The sequence below is a fragment of the Chelonoidis abingdonii genome, chromosome 2, assembly GCF_003597395.2.
Source record: "Chelonoidis abingdonii isolate Lonesome George chromosome 2, CheloAbing_2.0, whole genome shotgun sequence".
Taxonomy (NCBI): Eukaryota; Metazoa; Chordata; order Testudines; family Testudinidae; genus Chelonoidis; species Chelonoidis abingdonii.
The window spans coordinates 248,638,617-248,662,829 of record NC_133770.1 but is presented as its reverse complement, the minus strand read 5'-3'; the positions used below and the strand labels follow the sequence as shown (position 1 = coordinate 248,662,829).

The following is a 24,213-nucleotide window of genomic DNA, read 5'->3' as shown; positions in this document are numbered from 1 at the left end:
CTTAAACAGCATTATAGATTATGGCTGGCAGTGGTAACTGCATGGGAAGACAGCTCAAAGGGAGCCCAAATGAAGTTCACAGGTGTCTGGAAAAACCGTCACGCAGCTGGGTAGCCAGCTGCCAGCTATAGTCCATGTAGGATCATCCATGCAACTGACCCTCAGCAGCTCAGTCTCAGGCTACGTCTACACTACAGGATAACTCCGAATTACATTAAACCAGTTTTATAAAACAGATATTATAAATTCGATTTCACGCGGCCACACTAGGCACAGTAATCAGTGTGTGCGTCATGATCCGAGGCTAGCGTCGATTTCTGGAGCGTTGCATTGGGTAGCTATTCCAAGCTATCCCAATAGTCCAGTTCCCCTGCCCTTGGAATTCTGGGTTGATCATGTCACGAGTGTTCTGGTAAATGTGTTCATCATTCTCTCCGGAAATACAACAGCAGACAATCCTTCGCGCCTTTTCCCCTAGATTGCCCTGCAGACGCCATAGCATGGCACTGGAGCGTCAGTTTTTTAATTTTACAGTCACCATATGTTATGGATGCCACGACAGAGGCGAATCCCGTACAGCAGCACATTCATTTGCTTTGCATGATAGCAGAATGGTTACCAGTCTTCTGTACCGTCTACTGCCGGAGTAAACTGCAATGAGATGATGTTTCTCTCCCTCTGTATGTCACTGCATCATGATGCCTGGCTGAGATCGGCGGGGGAAAAGCAAAATTGGAATGATCCCCGAGTCAATCCCTCTTATGGTTCTAAAAAAATAGAGTCAGTCTGCTAAATATGGAAGTGTACTAGAGGACCAGTGTACAGAGAGCAAGTGCTTGTGTCATATTCACAGGGGTGCCTGCAACAACCACCGTTGCTTCCTCCTCCCAACTCCTGGGCTACCGTGGCATGTCCGCCATACTTGTGCATGAAGTTATAAAGAATGCAGGAATAGAAACATGACGTTTTTAGTGACATAAAATGAGGGGAGCACCTCCTGGTGCGATGACAGTCCAGCAGAACATTAAATCGGTGCAGGGAGAGACCCAGCATGCGCTTCTGATAGTCCAGCAGTACAGAATCTTTTCTTACACAGGAAGAGGGGGCTATGAACTCAGCGCCAGTTGCTAGATGAGATGTTACAATCGTTCTGTACCGTCTAACTGAGTCCATTCTATTTTTACATCAGCGCCCCGGCAGCCTCATGAGCCAGCAGGAGACTCACGGCTGGGTGACGATGGATACAGTCATATTGCACCGCTGCATCGGAGGAGGAGAAGGCGTATACTGCTCTTCACTGCTGCAGCATGCGTCTACACCGCATTCAAGTGACATAGGGTGACATTGAAAGAAGTCAAGAAACTTCCTTTCTTTCATGTTGGGGCGGGGGGGGATAAATTGACGGAGCTATCCTGAACCACGCGGACAATGTGTTTGACCCCATAGTCACTGGAGCTCAACAAGAATGCAAATTTGGAGACTGCTGTGACCTGTGGATATGCTGGAGTCCTCACTACCTCCCTCCGTCCCTCCATGAGCGTCCTTTGAGTCTCTGGCTTCCGTTAGCTTGTCACGCGAGCGCGTGGTAGCCTGGAGATTTTTTTTCCAAACGATTTGGCATTTGTCTTCTGTAACGGAGCTCTATAGAACAATTGTCTCCCATACAGCGATCGATCCACTATCTCCCAAACGTCCATGTGAGCTTTTTTGGATTTGGACTGCATCGCCCCCGTCTGATCAGAGTCCATGCTGACAAACAGAAACATAATTCAAAGTCGCTCGGGCTTTTCCTGTTTTACCTGCCACTGCGTCCGAGTCAGATTGCTGTCCAGAGAGTCAGTAGTGCATGTGGGATACCTCCGGAGGCCAATAATTCGATTCCATCCACACTAACAGTATCCGAATAATTCTATCGATTTAGCGTTACCCTCTCATTTTGTAGAATACAGAAATCGATTTAAAGAACCGTAGCGTGGACGTCAGCATAAATGATTAATGGATGTGGACAGGCTCAGTGATACAAAGCTCAGATCAATGAGTAAAACAGGAAATTATTCTCCTCTGCCACAGGATTTTTCCAAGGTTGTTGAGGTTTGTTGGGGTTTTTTTGGGGGGGTGGGGGGGGTGAAGAGGGGGAAGAAGAGGAGAATTCCAATATTTTAGCTCTCATGCCTGGTTGTTGAAGGGGAAGAAGTGACAACATAACTTTCCTTTGATTCCTTCCTGGGAGCTGAGTGGAGAAAGAATGAGGGGGGAAGTTACTGTAAGGAAGTTGTTCTTTGAAGTTACTTAGCTCAAACCAGATCATTCTTATGTCCATGCTCCCACACACACACAAAAACAAAACAAAAAAAAAAAAAAAAACACACCTAGTAAGAACTCCCTCAGCTTGAAGATTATATTGTTGATTCCAGTACAGGCATTTCACAATGTTTCATTACATGAGCTAAGAGACACACCTAGGGTATCTAACTGCTTATTCCTTTTGAATAGGTCAAATTCCCATACACACACAAAGTTCTCCCTTTGTGGTGAAGACTATGGATGAATGATGATCTGTTATACCCCACTCATGGGGAATTAAAAATCTCCAGGTCTCTATTTAAAAATATAATTAAAAAAAAATCAAGGAACTGGAACGGATAGCGAGGACAGGTAAGCACTTTAAACAGAGAGGATGAGAATTAATTATAATGCTCTTAGTCTTAAAGAAAAAACTAAAGAAAACCAACAGTGGCATCCAAAAAGGAGAAAGATTAAGCACCAAACAAAGCTTTGTGATCAAAAATTTTAGCAACCCTAAGCAAAAGAACCCCATATCTTCAATGCTGATCATCAAACCCCATCTCTTGATGTAGTGTAAACACTACAACAACTGCCTTGCAAAGAGATGAGAACAGACTAAAGTTGTGTTGCAGCAGATTAAAAGTTTATGATGGACATGATTCTATCTCAAAAAAATGCGGTAGATAGGGTAACTTGAAATCAGAGGAAAACTGATACGTCTTCTATATAGACAGACATCCTCAGTTGTGTTAGAGAACCATTAAAACCTTCGATATCACCAGATATGGAGAGACTTTTGGAAGATATAGTGGGCAACCTGAACACTGAAAGGACAGAGAACTACAGTTGCCTCAGCCAATAAGCAGCAATTAGGATTCTTACTGCTAACACAATAGCGCCCAGACTCCTACACAACAAGGAACAAGGTGTGCCACAAAGTATTTAGTAGGAGATAACTGCCCAAAGATTTTACAATCATGTTTAACACAAGAGGAAATAAGTGGGTAGCAGACAAGAAAGGCGAGACAGGCAACAACATTATGCACCCAGAGCAGTCACTATTCAGGTTAAAATGAACTATGCAGCAAATGAGTTAAATGAAGAGGCAACTTACCTAGCAGCTATCAGTTACAGTTTACTGTAGGTATCATGAAGGTGGCTTTTTGAAAGTGACTTAGAAGTAGTTTAATGAGAGGGTCAGTAACAATATTATATGCATTAAAGCCATTTGGAGAGGGGAGACAGATGCTAGCTTTGTTGCTGGAACAACACAGTAAAGATACAAGAAAGGATAAAACAATGAGGAGTCCTTGTGGCACCTTGGAGACTAACAAATTTATTTGGGCATAAGCTTTCGTGGGCTTTAACTCACTTCATCAGATGCATGGAGTGGAGAACATAGCAAGCAGGTATAAATATACAGCACGTGCAAAGATGGGAGTTGCCTTACCAAGTGTGTGGGGAGGGGGGGGCAGTGCTAATGAGGCCAATTCAATTATGGTGGATGTGGCCCATTTCCAACAGTTGACAAGAAGGGGTGAATATTAACAGGGGGAAATTATTTTGTGGTGCTAACGAGGCCAATTCAATACTCCCATCTTTTCATGTGCTGTATATTTATACCTGCTACCCCTCTGAAAGAAAGGATAGGTAACAGCTAAACTGGAGGGCCTAAACAGCATAAAAGACCAGTAGTTTGATACAGTGGAGAAGGGGAGAGTCAGAGACATGGGGAAAAAAAGGGTGACAAGGTCAGGAAAGCTATTTTTAATCAACAGCTTTTTTAATAGACCTAAGGAGGAGAGATGGATGTCAGGAAAGCCAGAGAGAAGGAGTTTGCTGCAGTTAAAATAAGAGATAAATTCCTAGATGATGAATACCAGAAAGGGTCAGAACTTTGGAGTGTTGTGAAGGAACAAAGGGCAAGCTATGATGCAGACTTAGTGACAAGCATAAAGTTGAAAACATCCCAGTTATGTGCTATAGTAGCAGATAAAATGGCATTGTCAGGGACAGAGATCTGGACGGAGGGTAGGGGGGAGAAGAGGAAAGAATGGAGGTCACATTGGTGTTTGGCTGGAACATTAATTCTGATCATTAAGCCTTTGTCTCAGAGGTTGGTCAGGATTTTTGTACTAGAGGTAATTTAGCAAAGGAATGTATGTAACCCATCTCTAGTGGACAGAAGGAATCTTGCCAGTTCAATCTTTCTGGTGTCAGGTGTAGAGCAATTCTAGGTTGTTATAAACCAGCAGCAGGCAACCTACGGCATGCAAGCTGTAGCAGTGGCACCTCACACTGTAGCAGTGGCACCTCACACTGCCCAGGTCCTGGCCACCAGTCCAGGGGGCTCTGTATTTTAATTTAATTTCAAATGAATCTTCTTAAACATTTTTAAAACTTTATTTACTTTACATACAATAGTTTACTATATAACTAAAGACTTACAGAAAGAGACCTCCTAAAAACGTTAAAATGTATTACTGGCACGTGAAACCTAAATAAATGAAGACTCGGCACACCACTTCTGAGAGGTGGCCGACCTATTATAAACAATTTTTTTTTTAAGCGAATGGGGACACAGTAAAAACACGACCCCCCCCCCCCCCAAACACTGATTCACTACCCCAAATAAGAGTTCAAGTAGCTCTGTCACAAATTGGCTTCAGTCAGTGATCAAGTTTTACTGTCAAGCAAACTAGGAAAATCTATAGCATACTGCTTAGTCTCAAGATTTCCTGGCACAGTTAGTCTATTTATTTAGAAGACTGTGACCTTACCATCCACCTGAATCAGGACCACCTTGAGATTACCTCAATCTCCTCAGTACATTCAGAACCACCTGGAATATGCAGATGTTCCTGGCAAATCAAATGTCCCAGCCATCTTTTAGACCATAAAGTTTCCCTAGTCCAGAGTTATGGGTGAGTGTAGCTTTTGACAGAAAGGATTTCTTTTAAAGCATGTAAACCCAGGAAGATGAGAACTTCCCTGAGAAGGGCTCTAAAGAGCCATTTTAGAGGTAATTCAAGAGAAGAATTTCTACAAAGCAAAGATTCCATATCCCAACAACGCAGAGCCTTTTGATGTACAAGACTCTTAATATCCTTTTAAGAGATAGGTCCTCTAAGGCACACACCACAGACTTGCTAGTCTTTCTGAACCCTTTAGAAGACCAAGAAGCTTTTGCTATTTGTATTTAGGAGGCTTGCGCCTCTTGACCCTTGTGTGAAGAGAAAGGCCAAACACCCAGATTCTGGATATATTAAGTACTATTTAACCTCTTTGGTCAAAGATAACTGGACAACAAACCCAAAGAAACAATGGGTGGTTTCCATTTTCTTAGTCTTTGAGGGAAGCCACCCTTTTTCTTTTGGGAGAAAAATGGTCTCTCTCATAACATGGCAAATCGCCATGCTTTTATTGAGCCCCTAAGAAGGGCTTATGAACAGTGCAGTCACGAGTGTCTTCCAGCATCACAGCCAAAGAGATGAGATGCTGTTGCTACCATTTACTAACAAACTAATATCAATACCCAACATCTGGCAGCCTCAGTACCCTCATGTGTTACCTTTTTGAATTAACCTTGGCTCCCTATGGAAACTATCATCCACACAAGTGTCTTTCTACAGTTGAATTGGTATTAATCCATGAATAGGAATGTGACAGATAAAGATTGATATAACCTTTTGGCCAAAGAGTGGATTTGTGTTGAAACAGTGCACTGGAACTGGGCCCCTCCAATTACAAGTTCCCCCCACAAAATGCAGAGCACATGTATGACAACCTGTCCCTGAGTCTAGGCTGGCAGCGCAGCAGGGCTCAGGCAGGTAGGCTGCCTGCATGCCGTGGCCAGTGACCCCACATCACTCCCAGAGGCATCCGGCTGCTAGCATGTCTCTGCATGCCCCTGGAGGTGGGGGAGGCAGCTCTGCACGCTGCTCCTCCCTGGGCAGCACACAGACCCGACGACCCCCTCCCCTCAAGCGGCATGCAGAAATGTGCCAGCAGCAGGGCTAAGGTGGCTTCCTGCCCCCCTGCCCCCACCACTCTCAGAAGCAGCTGGCATGTCCATGTGGTCCCTGGGGGGGCTGTGTCTCCAGGCGCTGCCCCTGCCCCCAGTGCCAACTCTACAGCTCCCATTGGCCAGGAGCTGCAGCCAATGAGAGGTGTGAGGGGGAGGGGGTTTGCACCTGCGGGCAGCAATGCACAGAGATCCTCTGCCCCTGAGCCACTGCCATAGGGGTGTGCGCACTGGTTGCTTTGGGAGCCACGTAACCTGAGGTAAGTACAACCCCCGTGCCCTCCCACAGCCCAGCCCCAAGGCTGCACCCTGCACTCAAACTTCCTCCCATAGCCTGAACCCCTCACCCCTTCCACCCCAACCCCATCCCAGAGCCAGTATCCCAACTTCCTCCCAGAGCCTGCCCCCTGCACCCCAACGCCTTGCCCCAGTCAAGGGACCTCACTATTTTAATTTACATCTCATTACTTATAATATAGAAGGAGGATGAAGAAAAAAAAGAATGAAAAACAGAGGGGAGGGGAATAATGTTCTTTTTCTTGGGTGGGTCCTGAGGAGGGGCCCCAAAAAATGAAGCTGTGCACAGGACCCCACTAACTTTAAAATCCGCCACCGCTTTTGGCTGACAGTATATTAGCATATTAAGTCAGAAGTGTGGCTGGCCAATATTGCCTCTGGTCATGGCAACATTCACCACCAGGCTCTCTCTCACAAAGTACAGCTGATGGATTTCCTAAGCAGAAGATACTTTCATCTACTCCTTTGAACAATCAGATCAATGGATTGTGCATGAGGTTATGGGTCATCTATGCTACCTTTCATCCCAAGACTGTCATGTACTATATCAGCTCTAGGGCCAGCGGGCATAAAGGCTGCCAGAGCACATTTCATACAAGTTTTTATACCAGGCTCATTAGCACAATATCTGAGAACCTTTCAGTACTGCACTAAGCAACATGACTACCATGTTTGTTCGCTAATTCTCCCCAGGGAGAAGTGTGAGCAGTGGAGTGTTTTGTTCACATGCACAAGCCATTTTCTCTTGTGCACATTCCTTATATGTACCCGTTTACTGAGCAAGATCAAATCAAACTTTTTAAATATTCCTCTCCCAACTTAGAACTCAGTTGCTGCACACTAGCTCAGGTGGCTGTATTTGGTGAGCAGTGTCGGTTTAAATCAGAAGTGTGCAAGCAAGTTAAAAACAGTCTAAGTCTATTCATCAGCCCTTTTTTCCTGAGAACTCTCTGGGCTGGGATCAGATGATCCCAGAATTTGCACCACTGAAGCCTACTTTGCACCCCAATGAAGCATACCACTTTTCAAGACAACTGAGTATGCATATGGAGTTCAGACCATTTTGAAATGTCAGCTCTTAATATGGGAGCTTGGCCATGAGCTGCATCCCATAATGCTTTGGATCGGACTGTCCCGTGCCACTCAAGCAGCATAAAGGGGACAGAAGTCATCCTAAAGTTCCCTACTGGGTACATCCACAGAGGAGATGTGGCAGTAGTGCCAGCATGTGGAAAGTTAAGGGCAAGGAAAAAGTATTTTAAGTGCATTACACTGCACTTATTTTCAGCTCAAATATGACATCCATGGGACCACTGCAGCTAGCACAAGGAACATTTTCAACTCACAACCAAGCACTGTCATAAAGCATAATTCCCAATTCTGAACCTTAGCGTCCAAAATGTGGGTGCCTGCATGAGCCTCCAAGCTTAATTACCAGCTTGGATCTGATAGCGCTGCCACCAGCCAGAAATTCCAGTGTCTGACTCACTCTGGTCTCCCCAAAACCTTCCCTTGGGGGGGCGGCCTCCAAGACGTCAGAGCCGAGTCTCACAATAGAAGGGAAATAACACATTCCCTCCCCTCCTTAACCGCATCCTCCCAGATCTCTTAGCCTGGGGTACACTAAGGAGAATATACCAACCACCCTGCTGTCATTTACCCTACAAACCCCTGCTTTGCACCCACCCCCAATATTACAAATGAACCCTGCTTTGAATTTAATGGAGCGTTGTTGGGTATTTTGGTGTGCTCTGTCTCGAAACTCATCCTTGGAAACACAACACCGGAGGACCATTCACCTTCCCCCCTCCTTTTTCCCCCCTCCCAGTCTTTCCTGAGAGAGAATATATCCTGGCACAGAGATTCCTATCCCCTGAGCCTCAAACTAGAATGAAAATCCAACAAGTTTTAAAAAAAAACTTTATATAAAAAGAAAGAAAAAGACATAAAAATGGTCTCTGTATCAAGGTGACAATATACAGGGTCATTGGCTTAAAAGAAAACAAAGAATAAACAGCTCTTCATCCAAAGAAAAACAATTCTTTAAAACATCCAGCAAACTACATCACATGTAAATACAAAACAATATAAAAACCGTTATATGGTCTTATACCTGTACTTACAACCGGGAAACAGAAAGTGTAAAGCCTGGAGATAGAGAGCTTACTCTCAGAGCGCGAGAGAGTAACAGAGACATACAGACACCACCAGGATACACACCCAAAAAATTCCCTCCCCTGAGCTTTGAAAAATCCGGTTTCCTGATTGGTCCTCTGGTCAGGTGTTTGGTTCCCTTTGTTAACCCTTTACAGGTAAAAGAAACATTAACCCTTAGCTACCTGTTTATGACAAGCACAAATACACCAATCCCCGCTAGAATGCACATCTATAAAGGGTGAATTCGCATATAATGCAGTCACAGCCATGGATCCCAAATTTCTTTGATTGCAATTCATTTTAATGTGGTCCCCACAAATTTCTCACAAAAAGCTATTACAGGAAGTTAAGCACTCACTGAGGTAAGGAGCAAAATGCTAAAGTGAACTGAAAACTAGCTGGGAGAACAATAGGATAAGAAGATGGTTTGTTTTCAACATGGCAAGAGGTTAACTGCAATATTCAACCTTGGGGCATCTTAAGACTGGTACTGTTTAAAATATTTATTGATTATCTAAAGGAGAAGTGAACAATGAGGTAGAAACATTTGAAGATGACCAAGTTATTTTGGTTAGTGCAGTTAAGACTAGCGACGACTTTAGAGGGACTTAGAAGGGCTGAATAAGTAAGTAGTATAATGGCAGATCAAATTCAATGTTTTTCCAATGCACATTACCTCACATTTGTGGAATAATTTGACTTCTCAAACTAACTACTCGGGGCAGGGTGGGGGTGAAGAGAAGGAAAAAAGAGACATCCTTGTGGGCAGCTGAAATAAAAAAACAAGTCTGCTCATTCTGCAGCAGCAGTTGATAAAGCAAACAATATGTATTAGTATTACACATAAAAATGGGATGAAAAGATACTGAAAAAACTTATGCCAGGAAATACTTTTAATAAAATCCACTCAAACTTCCTTCAGTAGCATGGGTTCTATTGCTCTTTCTGGAAAAATCATTTCTAGCAAACTCTTTATTGGTTACTAGCTGGAAACTTTGACACAAGAGTCCATTCTCATTCTGAGCAAAGTCACTAAGCATGGCCTACCTGAAGGTGACACTACAAAGCAGACTCAGCAGGATCTGAGAACTAAGAATAAAAATGTGCTTGTTAAATTCCCTAATACTAATCAAGCAATGTTGCTGTTCTCCCTCATTCTGGGAATGGAAGTCATTAACAGCTGGGCATTTGTGGGTATCGCAGGCCAGCACAACATCCGGCCCACAACAGGGAAATCAAAGGGCTCTGAGCTGCCCACAGCGGCGGGGAGCCCAGAGCCTGGGCTGCCCGCAGAGATTCCTGGCAGCGGCTGAGATTTAAAGGGCTCAGGGCTCCCCGGCAGCTGCAGGCAGCCCACAGCCCTTAGAATCCCGGCCTGCAGCTCCAGCGGATGGGCTAGGGCTGGGATTTAAAAGGCTTGGGCTCCCCTCCCTGGCAGGAGCTCTGGTCCCTTTAAATCCCTGCCCCAACCCCGCAAAGCTCTGATTTCCCCCAGCCGCTGGAGCCCTGGGCCCTTTAATTTGCCCCTGACAGTTCCCAGCCACCTCTTCAGCTGGAAGCCCCTGACTGATTTAAAATCAAGTATCACCTCCCCACCCCCAACCTTCCTTTTTGGCCCACAGCTGTTCTGGTGGGGCGGCACTGGGGAAGTTGGATTTGTTTCTGTAGGGCTGGGCAGTGCTGGGGCAGGGTGTTTCTGCGGGCCAGGAGGTCCTGCGGGGGGGGTGTTTCCGCAGGGCTAGGGGGTTTTGGCTCTAAGCTGTTTTCTTCGGAATAATGTGGCCCTTGCCGCTTTATGAGATGTGCGGGCCTGGGGTATTCTCATATGTGGAAAGCCCATAACAGCACAGACCCAGCATAACTGCTCCTACACATCCCAATGCAGTGCTCTGAACAGTGGATAGGTTGGAGCAAGGAGAGGAATAGTTTGAGCATGCCGTGCTCCAGCTATCCCCATCTGGCATATGGTTGCTTAGGGACCATTACTAGCTGAAACTAATTGGAGCTGCCATGGGCTGGACAGAATTTGAGACCTATAGTTCACTGATTCTCAGCTTCTTTACCCTCTTCTTAGGCTGCCCTATCTGGCTACATGAGGAAGGAGAAGCTCTTTTTTTGCAAGTCAATCCCTTAAATTTAGGCAGGGTCAGACAAGTTCTTAGTCTGTTCACCACAAAGCACCTGCAGCTCACCAAGGAAGCAGACAACAGAGCATCCAAAGCAACTCTACTCCCTCATGTAATACAGCAGGCAGCCACCTGGAGAGCTACTAAGAACCCATTCAGAACACTACTAGCTCACATTACAACTACTCCTGAGAAATGGCATGCAGCTGGAGGTGACCCCATCCAACACTAGCCCATACCAATGCGACTGGCACACCACACCACCCATGCACTACACTGCAAGTGTGGCTTAAAGAACACACTTTCAATTCATAATAAAAAAGTGAAATCTCTTCAAAGGCCATAGGTTGAACATCACTGGTGTGAAGTCAAAATGCAACTTCTTTATACACTGAACAAAGGGATGATCATTCAAAAGATAAGTCACTAGCAGACATCAACCTTCCCACTGCAGGAGAGCATCTGGCCAGGCAATTAAACTCAGTTATTTTCAAGTTAAAAGCCAACTGCTGATTTTAAAGCATCATACAGACTAAGTTACACATGGTGGATAGTTGAAATGAGCTAGCCAAAAGAATATACAATTAAACATTTATATAAGCAAAATAATTTTTTGAAAGTTTTCACCAGTTGATGTTACATTGTTTGGTTTATTTGATAACTGGCTCTTGAGGATTATAGGAAGCAGGTATTCACCAATGTGAACTGTAAGTTTTAATACAGCATCTACAAGTATTTTGGCAATAGTGTACATCTGCACACAAAACAGACATTCAGCCTTTTTTTTTTTTTACACTAATCAAAACAGAGTAAGCATGTTTACATTAGATAAAACTCACTGCAACACTGTCAGATATTTGCAATTCATTTTGTCTACTGATTTACTACTTGTTGCAGGATCTTAGTTAATACGCAATTATAGAAGCGAGGTTATCCTAGAATGGATACAACAGTAACACTTGGATAATCCAATATATTAATGAAAATTTACCTGGTTCTTCCTTAATAAACTGCAAATCTTCTGGATATGAGACTGATGGCTGCATCACAGAGCAATCTTCTAAATTCTCTTCATTATTAGGTGGTATATTATAAATAAATCTCTTTGTAGTTTGGTTTTTCCTTCTTGCTTTTCCTGGTTCTTGAACTGATTGTCCCTGTGAGGCCATGTCATTCCACACAAACACTTTTCCTTCACCTTGAGATTCATTTTCAGCCATTTCAGGTGAGCTGTCCTGGACCCAACTACAGTCATTCATTTGATAGTTTTCTATTTGGCCCTCATCAATACAGTAACCATCATTCTCAGTTTTTATACTGCTTGCCAAGTTAGTAAGATTCCGTGTTGCCCAGAAACTGGCAACTTTCTGATCCCTTGATGAAGGCAGACCATCTCGACTAACCGATCTTCTGTTATAATCCACTACTACAGCCTCTGGAGCTTCTGATTTAATGCTTATATTTAAGGCATCTTTAATGAAATTGCGACAGGACTGAACAACCTCCGTCATTTGAAGATAGCTGGCCACTGACATCACTTCAATGGCATTTTGGCTTGTAAGGACAAGGTTACCAGAATATAAGAAGTCCAATATGACAGAAAAACCTTGAACAGCAACAACATCTAAATAGGTAACAGTGGTTTGGTTACGGCTTTCTTTGTTTGTAAAGCAGTACAGAGTCTTAAAGAAACGGCTGCCGGCAACCAGGATGTTCTTATGAGCTCTGAAGACCCTCCCACTCACCACAATATTGACATCACAAAGAATGCCTTTCTTCCTCTGTTCATTTAGTTCTTGCAGCAGCTGATAGCAATAAGAGTTCTCATTTGGCCTACTGCTGTAGTCGCAGTATCCCTCATTAGTCAATTCCGATGGTATTTCTGACTCCTGCAATTAGAGGGAAAAAAGTTAACTCTTAGTTTCCTTCTTACTTTTCCCACTGCTGCCAACAGGATATGAAAATAAACTTAAATATGTAATACAGAGGAAAATGGGGTTTATATCCTTTGTTTCTTTATGTCATAAAGGCAACATAAAATACAAGTTTCCAGAAAGGTTCCTTGTGTATTAGAAACTCAGGCCAGTTCTACTGTTTCTTCAGTTTCAGGAAAAAGGGGGCAGATGAGCTTTATGTACCACAGAAGTTAAATGTAAGCCACTGATGGTGTTTACATGGGTGTTTAAAGTGTTCAGTTTTGTTAAAACAAATGCCTGAACTAGAAGATGAATCTTTAATGCAAATCTCTAACTACCAACCTGTTCAGGTAAGAGATATGAAAACTCCCTCACACCATTTCTCTGGTCTTCCATAGAGGCCTCAAATAAAAATGGGGAGAGACAGGACTAACACATTCCCAGGATATCCTTCCTCCCTCCTTATCAGCCTTCCACATACAAATGGAAGCAAAATGAATACAAATGTCACCCTGCTTCCTTTGCAGATCACATTTAGTAATAAACTATATTCTAATGACAATTTATAAAAGCCGGTGCACTACTGGGCATATTTTTTAACTCTCAAGATAGTTTAACAAGTACTTAATTTTCCAACTATGACATTCGCATTAGAGAGACTCGGTGGGGTAATACACATGACTAGAATATTGGTATAGAAGGTTTCTGCTTGCTCCGGAAGGACAGGCAGGGAAAAAAGGTAAGAGGTGTTGCCTTGTATCTTAAAAATGAGGTTGAGATGGAAATAGGACACAGACTTGTTGAAAGTCTCTGGGTAAGGATAAAAGGGGTAAAAAGCTAGGGTGATGTCATGCTAGGGGTCTACTACAGACCACCTAACCAGGAAGAGGAGAAGGATGAGGCTTGTTTATAAAAAGAGCTAACAAAATCATCCAAAGCAAGACTTGATGGTGATGGGAAAGCAAAACAGTAGGGTACAGATTATCCAACAAATTCTTGTAATATATTGGAGACAACTTTTTATTTCGGAAAGTGGAGAAAGCTATCAGGGGAGAAGCTGTTCTAGACTAGATTTTGATAAATAGAAAGGAACTGGTTGAGAATTTGAAAGTAGAAGGCAGCTTGGGTGAAAGTGATCATGATATGACAGAGTTCATGATTCTACAGAATGGTAAGAAGGAAAACAGCACAATAAAGATAAAAGATTTCAAGAAGGCAGACTTCAGCAAACTCAGAGTGGTAGGTAAGATCCCATAGGAAGCAAGTCTAAGGGGGAAAAACAGTTCGAGAGCTGGCAGTTTTTCAAAGACACATTATTAAGAGCACAAGAGCAAACTATCCAACTGTGTAGGAAAGATAGGAAGTATGGCAAGAGATCTTGTCTTAACAAGGAGCTTTTCAATTATTTGAAACTCAAAAGAATCCTTAAAAAAAAAAACCCAGAAACTAGATCAAACTGCAAAGGATTAACATAAACAAGTATGCAGGGACAAAACTTGAACGGCCAAGGCACAAAATTAGATTAAACCAGCTAGAGACATAAAAAGTAACAAGAAAACATCCTACAAATTAGAAATAAGAGGAAGACCAAAGACAGGATAAGCATGTTACTCAAGGAGGGGTGGGGGATGACACGGGACAACAACAGAAAATGACAGAGTGAATGCCAGTGAAAATGAAGACCAGACCAGACGCTAAAACAAGAAAAGAACAAGTTACAAATTAGACAGGTTAGAGGTTTCAAGTTACCAGGGCCTGGTGAAACATCCTAGAATACTCAAGGAGCTGACTGAAGAGATATAAGCCATTAGTGATTATCTTAAAAAAAAAAAAAAAAAATATCATGGAAGATGAGTGAGACTCCAGAAGACTGGAAAATGGCAAATACGGTGCCAATCTACTAAAACGGGAATAAGGACAACCCAAGAAATTACAGACCAGTCACCTTAACTTCAGTACCTGGAAAGATAATGGAGCAATCAATTTGCAGGCACCTAAAAGATAAGGTGATAAGTAACAGTCAGCATGGAGTTGTCAACAACAAATGATGGCAAACCAACCTAATGCCTTTATTTGACAGGGTAGCTAGCCTTGTGGGTGGCAAACAGCAGTAGATGTAAGACATTATCAGATACCTAACTGAAGTCAAGATATGCCATATGACCTTCTCCTAAACAAACTATGGAAATACAACCTAGATAGAGGTGCATAACTGGTTGGAAAAAAAACCATTCCCAGACAGTAATCACCAGTGGATCACAGTCAAGCTGGAAGGACATATCAAGTGGGGTCCCGCAGGGATCAGTTCTGGGACTGGTTCTATTCAATTTCGTCAATTATTTAGATAATGGCGCAGAGTGTACATGGTAACAGGTGTTCAAGTACATAAACGGTTGTTACAAGGAAGAGGAAGGTAAATTATTCTCTTTAGCACAGATGGGCAAACTTTTTAGCCCGAGGGCCACATCGGGAAATAGAAATTGTATGGCGAGCCATGGATGCTCACAAAATTGGGCTTGGGGTGCAGGCCGTGGGGCGGAGGATGAGGAGTTTGGGGTGTAGGAGGGTGCTCTGGGCTGGGACTGAGGGGTTCAGAGAGTGGGGGGGGGGGAAATCAGGGCTGGGGCAGGAGTGTGGGGAGAGGCCATGCGGTGCAGGCTCCAAGCGGCACTTACCTCAAGTGGCTCCCAGAAGAGTGGCATGTCCCTTCTCCGACTCCTACACGGAGGTGAGGCCTGGTGGCTCCGCACACGGCCCCATCTGCAGGCACAACCACTGCAGTTCCCATTGGAGCACCTGAGGGGGCCACTGGAGCATGTAGGACCTGGAGCGGGCCCATGCCACAGCTTGCGGGAGCCACATGGTGCAGCCCCCAACCTGGTGCAGCCCCCAACCTGGTGCCCTGTCCTGAGCATCAGAGCAGGGCCTAGCTGCGTGGTGCAGCCCCTGACCCAGTGCCCCGGCTGAAGCGGAGCCAAGCCACATGGTGCAGCTCGCGAGCTGGCTTAAAATGGCCCACGGGCCACAGTTTGCCCACCCCTGCTTTAACCTCTGAAGCTAGGCAAACAGCAATGGGCTTAAATTGCAGCAAGGGTGGTTTAGTTTGGACATTAGGACAGACTTCCTGTCAAGATGATTAAGCACTGGAATAAACTGCCGAGGGAGGCTGAGGAATCTCCATCATTGGAGATTCTTAAGAGGTTAGACAAACACCTGTCAGGGATAGTCTAGATAATACTTGGTCCTGCCCTGAGTGTGAGAGATTGGATTAGAAGCCCTCTACAGGTCCCTTCCAGTCCTATGATTCAATGGTTCTACAGTGGCAGCTTTCACCATTAGACATTAATTCAGAAAAACAAGTGGAGAGAGTACTGAAGGTGATTACTGCAAGTGTTAAAATACCACAAAAGCTTGAATTACTAAACCAGGAAACATCTTAAAAATGTTGCACAAGGATTTGCCATTATAGTAGTGTTTAAATGTGTCAATAAGTGTTAACAAGGGAATTACTACAGTCTTTGCATTTATATAGCATTTTTCATAAGGGTATCTCAAAGTATCTTGTAACAATTCCTGAAGAATAATGACAAAGAGGCACCAGGCAGTGAAGTATTACTACGATAGGTCAATGCAGATAGTGGAAACCTGTAAGTAGCACACCGGAGAGTTTTGAGCTCAATTTTCAAAAAGAGATGGTGAAGTCAACAGATGATGTGGCAAGAGCAAAGAAGTATGCTCTGAACAAGGAGGAGGAACTGGAGAGAAAATTGGAAAGGGAAGAGTTGGCAGACTGGAATATACAGGGTGGCCCTAATTTAGATGGAATATTGCCATGAAGAATACTAAGGTGGCAGCAGAAATTTTGTAGCAAAATCAGTCAGAGATGGTCTTTCAGGACATCATTAATGCAATTCTATTTCTATTTATCAGTTAGGAAAAGGCCACAGATGTTTCAGAACAGGCTGGACTCTAGCTAAGTGATTTAGGAGGCCACAGGCTAGAATTTCAGTAATCAAAGTGTGAAGAGAAAAACATGTCGTCATTGCCAACTATAATTCACACTTTTTGATACCAGAAGGAACAATTATATCATCTAGACTGATTTGTGTGACACATACCAAATTTCACCCAGTTATCCCTGCATTGAACCCAATAACTTGTGTTTGACTAAAACAGATCTTCAAATCAAAACTGAGCCCTTTCTGGAAGACATCAAGAGATATAGTTGGTTAGCACCATAACTAAGAAATCATTTTCCACAACACTAAGAAATAATTTTCCACAACACTAAAGTAACTTGTTTATTTTGTTAGTAGCTCTCAAAACTCAATCTAATGTGGATCATGAAGAGGATGGCTCCAAGACTGATCAAATCTTCTCAAATCAAGTTTCAGCTGCTTCTGTTTAGGTAGCAGCTATTACCCCAGTGGGGCAGAAATGGAAGAAAGATTTATCTGCAGCAGTGGTCAGGACTCTGTCTCCCTGGTGGGTGGAGCACTCAACCAACCCTATATTTTCCTAGATCACCACCCTCCTCACAGCTGACCTCATGCAAGATGTGTAAAGAAAAGCAGAATAGTGAAATATAGATGTGTAACTGGAAATGGATGTGGTTTTCTCAGCCACACCTTACAATACCCTTGGTACATCCACTCAATAATATCCCAAAACCTTCCATCAGAACCATGTCATACTCCCCACTCAGAGTACCCAACTTCTTGTAACTCTAGTTTCAAAATCCTTTGAGGGCTTAGCTGCTGCAGCAAAGAAATGGTGGTCAAGAAACCATCTGTAACAATGTATACTCACACCATACTTATGCTTAATGTGGTCTCTCTTAAAGGAGCTCTAGTCATCTATTAGTTTATAGAAAAAAAAGCAGGAAGGAAGATGCAAAGGCATTTCAGATTAATTCAGAAGAAGATATGATGAACTAACATATAGCAATTCCTCAAAGTGCAGATGACTGCAATTCCAAAGAAACGTTCTTAAAATGCAATAAGTTAGTTCAAGATCTCTCACTAACACAGAGATCCTTGTTTGGCATCAGTCTCTGCTGTCTCCTGGGAGCAGGAAAGGACCAAAGACTCTTGCACCATCTCTTCCATGTGTGCATGAAGAGTAATGGCGAAGTAGTTATCCTTTCAGATTCCTTATATATTGCTTCATTTGCCCTGCAGCATCTTTCCTCCTCTATCCAATTAGTTAGTTCTTTCCCCCATCAGGTAAACACTGCCTGCAAACAAGCCCTTGAGAGAGAGAGAGAGAAGTAATTCCTGGCCACCGTTTTCTAGAAAACATTTCAGAAGGTTTTGCTGTCAGCTGCCATAGAGGTGGAGCATCACCTACACACAGACTTTGCCTTTTTATACTGCAGTAGTGCTGAACAGACAATCAGATTGGGCCCCACAGTGCAAACGCTATAGAAGACATAAGAAAATCCCTACTTCAAAGAGTTTACTTTAAAATCAGCAAGTAAAGGTGAGGAAGTAATCCTTAAAACAGGAATACGCAAACATTTATGAATGAAACACCGCCTCCTATTCGTGACATCCAAGGCAATTATGGTTCACATGCAAGAGTGATACTACATCAACTGTTCTTCTGCTTTCAGAGAACTTCCGCCTTTAACCAAAAATGTATCTGAGACTGAAAGAGAGCTTTTGCGGTGTTACCTGTGAAGTCCTAACTTTAAAAAGTGTTAGGTGGAGGGGAAAGAAAACTGGCACCCCTACCACATGCATTTACTGACAGCAGCAAAAGGAACACAGACCACAGTAAAGCATTTCTGCAAAACTTATTAACTAAATAAATCTGTCCTAGTGCAAGAGTCCAAATTTTAAAAAAAACTTGAAAGCAGTCTATCCCAGGGCAGATAAAAATCAGTGATTTTTTTAAAATTTCATTTCAGACTTGTTTCATTATTTAAATTATAGTACATTTTTTCTTTCTAAAAATTAGTCTGTTTAAAATGAAATCTGAATTCAATACAAAATATTTTAAGGGCTAAACTTATAATTTCTTAAAACATTTAAATAAAAAAAATAATGCTGACTCCATCAGCCTCTATTAAAAATAGAGTTAAAGACCGCTTTTCTATATAAAGATAATTTCCACCAATTCTAACTTTTTTTCTTTATAAACATGGCACAATAGCGTCAAGTATCAGAGGGGTAGCCCTGTTAGTCTGGATCTGTAAAAACAGCAAAGAGTCCTGTGGCATCTTATAGACTAACAGACATATTGGAGCATTAGCTTTCGTGGGTGAATACCCACTTCGTCGGATGCATGTCACAATAGGTCATGTATTTTATTAAGGGCTTGTTTTAATGAATATAAATGTTATATGCTGTTTGTGTATTTAATTAAATTTCAGTTTCCATCCTAACGTAGCTTGACACAGATCATGAGTAAAAACGTAATTATCTAGTAAACAAGCAATCTCACTCACTATTTTCTAACATACTTAAAGGTAAAATTAAGAATCTAAAAATATTAAGCTACGTAATTGCTTAAATAAATGTATACAGTTACAGCCTATCCTCCTAAATAGCAAAAAAGATATCAAATCTAGTGTAAAAGCTCTATTTAGTTGTAAATCAACATATTTTAATGCTTATATGAGAATGCATTCTTGTGTAGAAAATTGAAATATAAAAAGGAAAAGCTGATCAAAATCAATTATTTAATTCGAGGCTTTCCACTTAGTGATTTAAATTGCTTTGATTTAGATCAATCCACCCAGGTCTACCACATATTGCAAATGATTTAAAGGCAGGCCGCAATTTTGGCCTATAGTAATTGTCTATTTAAAACTAGTTTAGAAAGGGGAGGGGGGGCACTTAGGATTGGTGCCTCAATAAAAGGCATGGAATCACAATACCCTTGAATTTATAGCTGCGAAACCACTTGTGATGTATTTTGGCATTCCTAGTGAATTGTATATCTCTAAAAAAAATTGAAATCACTGCTCTCATTTTTGAGAGTCTATTGCCCAACAGATCTATAGATGTTTCCACTGCTTTAGTGTCTAATACCCACAATTTCCTTTTCTCACTTTAACAGCTGCTAATAAGACATACATGGCATAATGCCATTGTTCAACATGTCCTGCAGTTGAAGCTCGTCAAGTGAAGAATACACATGTACTTTCTCCAGGACAATGACTGAAAGATCTCTGCTAGCTTTTAACTAAGGTCTTGGCTAAACTGGTGCTTTACAGCACTGCAACTTTCTCGCTCAGAGATGTGAAAACATCCCCCCCCCCGCCCAAGTGCAGCAAGCAACCCTAAGCTAATCCCCTCAAGGAGGTGGAGTACCTGCAGCGCGACCACACTTGAAACTCCAAAGCGCTGCCGCGGGAGTTAGAGTTTTGAGTGTAGCCAAGCCCTAACTCTTAAAAGGCTTCCTCTCCCACATGATGTTTCCTCAAAATTTTAGGAAAAACATGCTAAGGAACACAAATTACCTACTTAATATTCCAATGTTCTAAAAATGTGATATCAGGGAATTTTTTAAAGGCCTATTATTTTGGTATTACTAGATTAAATTTAGAGGTGGAGAGAAATTGCATCCCTGTTGTGTTTGCTTAACTCATGGGAATGGAAACATAACAGAACCCCCCTCCCCAGTTTGTTAATTAAAGTTTGGAATTAATGGCAAATGCGATTTAAGAGATTTGACTACCTAGTAAAACTATTTATTCTTTTGAACATTCATACAAGTCAAAAACTTGCAGCAGAAAAAGGGAGAGAATCACACAACAATGGTTCAAGGATAGAGAGATCAGTACCTTCCTTCCATTTGAAAATTCAACCCTCTAAAGCTACCTTGCAGGGGTGGTTCCCTACTTACTCAGCAACAGTACAAAAGAAAAATCTGATGTTACACCATAACGCAAGTGTTTTCATTTGAGTGAGCAGGTATGGAACATGGAAGATTTCAAATGTATTAAGCAATCTACTTTTATTTTAGGTCTTGTTATATTTAGAAGTGTTTGAAAGATCAGTTTGCTCTCTCTATTTAGAATACTGAAGTGTTACTGTATCCACAAACTCTTAACACAGAGTAGATGGGACAAGCACTGACTGACAGTTTACAGAAGAAACAGATAAGGTCGATTCATGTAATGAAAATCCCCGGCACAATGAAGTGCAGATCTCTGGCTGGTGTAAACAGCTTGAAAGAACTTCAACAGAAGCTGTGACAGTCTACAACAATTGAGGATCTGGCCTTAGTGTTTAAAGGTTTTTCTACAGAATACAAAAAAAAAAGTTCAGATCTGAAGGAAAGCAGTAAGAAGTCTTTAAGATAGATGACCACTTAAACTACACTTTACATGCACCTGGGTAAGGTGACAGCAGAAACATTTTCCTTCATATGAAAAATCTGAGAAGCCTAACATATAAGAGCAGCAAAATCCATTGACGTATCAAGAATGAAGAGAGATACCACTTCCATAAATTACACCAGACTTACCATTACAAAATAATCATCCAAAAACAATTTTAATATATAACAAGAAGGGATAGGAATTGTTGTAGGATGGCTAAAAGGGTTAACACAAGGAGTAAGGAAATAAAGCAAAGTAAACTATCAGAATAGAAATTTTAGTCATGTAACACACATCAGTACAAGACAATGGAGACAGAGGAACAAGCCTCAAATTACAGGACAAGGAACAAAGTACGTTTGAGAATTACATGACAAACCACATTAGCAATATCAAAGCATCAAGTTTCTGAAAATGCTTTTACTAGGAAGATAGAAAATATTTCAACTAAAGGTGAAGTTTATAGTATATAATTCAAAAAATGCTCAGATCACTTCAGAAGTGAGTAAAGTGACTTCAGTTAACCGCAACACGACAGCAAGGCATAGGAAGTTCATGTGAAGTGAAACTTGTATATCCTATCCAATTGAAACTGCAGGGGATCTAGATTTGCTTACCATACCTGTCTTTAAACCCTGATATCCTGCTCAAATTTAGAACACCTGGTCTTGCCAGAAGTGCCACAGGCTCTTTAAGAGCCTATGTAGTCAGCTCAATTTTAAATCATCAAACCAGTTCAGCTCTAACTCAGGTAGAAAAGTAGTACTGCAGAGAAGTTAGTGATTCAACAGGATTAGGCATTCCTTTAGTGTCTCATTCACCTATGGACCAGAATCAGCCCTGCCTAGCTTTGAGAGCTCTAATCAAGATCAAAGGCAGAAATAATACAGCTGAAGGCTTTCCATTTTTTCAGATGTGCCTTTAGAGAAGTTTATATAATAGAAACTACTTTCCTTATGCTTGACTTACATTTTGTGATCAATTTACTTCACTATCTTGTTAATTTAGCCACAGTGTAAGATACTGTCAGAAACCAACAGTGATTAAGGAAATTAAGTTCTCATTGAGGACAGTTAATTAAGTATGAGGTCCAATAAAAATACAGCTTTTATGTCAAGCACATGTATTTGCTGACATTTCAAACACCCTTTAGACACTTGGTAGATACAGTAAAAGAGTAATGTCAGTGGCCTTGCCAATACGAGATATAACAGCTTTTGCTTTCAGGGTGGTTGGGGATCCACACAGTTCACCAGTTTCAAAGCATTAAAGGGGTTAGATGGCATATTAACTAGGCTTTCAGGAAACCACATGTTTATCTTGATGCAATTGCAAACTCTTTATGCAAAGTAGCAGATGAAATCTAAATCACCTATGCTGGGAAAAAATTACACACAAAAGCAGATATGAGCACCCTACACACCCCCCAGATACTAAAAACAAAAATTCCCTCAGATTTTGTGCTAGCGTCTAGAGGATTTTGCACATAGCTGGTTTTGGGATACTGTTATAGTTTTCCCCCAGAGAAGAAGAAAGCTGTAAGTAGTTTTAAATATCAGTGTGTTAACACATTTAAGTGCATATAATTTTCTTCTCCTAAGGACATCAATTTACCATAACAAAATTAACAAATGAAAATAGTCACCCATCCCTGAGCACTTGAGTTATGTTAACTGGGTATAACCACAACTAAAACTATTATGTATACCTCCCCAGCTAATATGTCTGGACCATAGGTGCTGGAACTAGGAGCCTTGACTTGAAGTGGATTCCATTACATACAGGATTTCCAGTTTGATTCAATGGCTCTCCACACCCCCACTATAAAAACTGTTCCAGCACCCCTGACCTGGAAAGGCCTATTAGATACTTCAGCCTGAAGCAGAACGCAGGGTAATCTGCATACTGGAGACAGAAGGTGTGGGAACTGGAGCAGAGTGTGCCCCGCACCCCTATCGGACAGTGAGAGACGGAGGAAGCCATTTAAACTACACACGCGGACACGCAGACATGTGAAACAGTCTCCACCAGGGAACTGCGATACCCCCACTCAACACTACCCCGAATACACTCCCCCAACCCCTGTGGCACCGTACCTGCTCTGCAGTGACCGGTTCGTTGAGGCGGTGCTCGGCGGAGAGGTGGTGTCTGAGAAGCAGGGCTCGTTTGTAGTTGCGGGTGCCCTTGCAGAGCTCGTCGTGCCCCGCCACGCCGCCTCCCCCAGCCATGCTGATGTCTGTAGGGGCGGAGGCGGCGGCGGTGCACCAGGCGCAGGACATGAGGCCAGTCTCCTGGCAGTAGTGCAGCCATGGGAACTCCTTGAGCCAGGAGCCCTGGAAGGAGACGTGCAGCTTCTGCAGCAGAGACTTGGGCCTGGCCGCTAGCGGGAAATGCTTGATGCTCTCCCCCTCCCCCGCGCCCACGCTGCTGCCCTCCGCCTCGTCCCCCCCATCGCCTCCAGACCGCCTGCTGCTGCTACAGCTGCCGCCCTCGGCGCCGCTGCCATCGCCCAGGCTGCCCCCCTCGCCGTCCTCTTCGTCGTCACTGCTGTCGCTCAGGGAGCCCCCGTCCTGGACCAGCTCCTTGCCCTCCAGCAGGCCCTCGGGCTCCAGGCCTTCGGCACCCTCCAGCTCCAACTCCTCGTCCGCCCCCCGCCCATTGAAGTGCCTCCGCGGCCAGGCAGGGGCCTCGCAGCCATTGTTGGCGGCGGAGGGGCCGGAGAGGAGCCCTCCGCCACCCCCCCGAAAGGCCAGAGTCCTGCGGTTCCTCTCGGCGAACATGGGGCCGCTGGCGGCCGCAGGGGAGACTGCGTCCTGGGGCGGGGGCAACAACAGCAACTCCTTCCCCTCGTTGGCGGCCTCCATCTCCTCGGCCTCCAGCCCCTCGAGCTCCACTTCCTCCTCCGCCCCCCGCCCATTCAGCTGCTCGGGGTCTTGCCGGGCCCAGGCCTCGGCCGCGTTACCCCCCGTGTTACTGCTCGAGGAGCCGCCTCCGGCGGCTCCCCCGCCCGCCGCTGCGGCCGCCGCGGTGACCAGGCCGCCAGCCCGGAACGCCAGCGTCCTGCGGTTCATCTCC

The 24,213-nt window shown here is 43.3% G+C and overlaps 1 protein-coding gene across 1 annotated transcript in view; it reads right to left on the bottom strand.

Moving 5' to 3' along the window:
* The window catches only part of ZBTB10 (zinc finger and BTB domain containing 10), a 33,503-nt gene extending 9,403 nt beyond the window's left edge, over positions 1 to 24,100 (bottom strand). The window contains exons 1-2 of the mRNA XM_032766090.2: positions 23,235 to 24,100; positions 11,882 to 12,779 (exon numbers count right to left, since the gene is read on the bottom strand). Coding sequence (XP_032621981.2) covers positions 11,882 to 12,779; positions 23,235 to 24,002 — 1,666 coding nt within the window. The 5' untranslated portion in view covers positions 24,003 to 24,100. The remainder of the gene's footprint in view (positions 1 to 11,881; positions 12,780 to 23,234) is intronic.
* Positions 24,101 to 24,213: the final 113 nt, after the last annotated feature.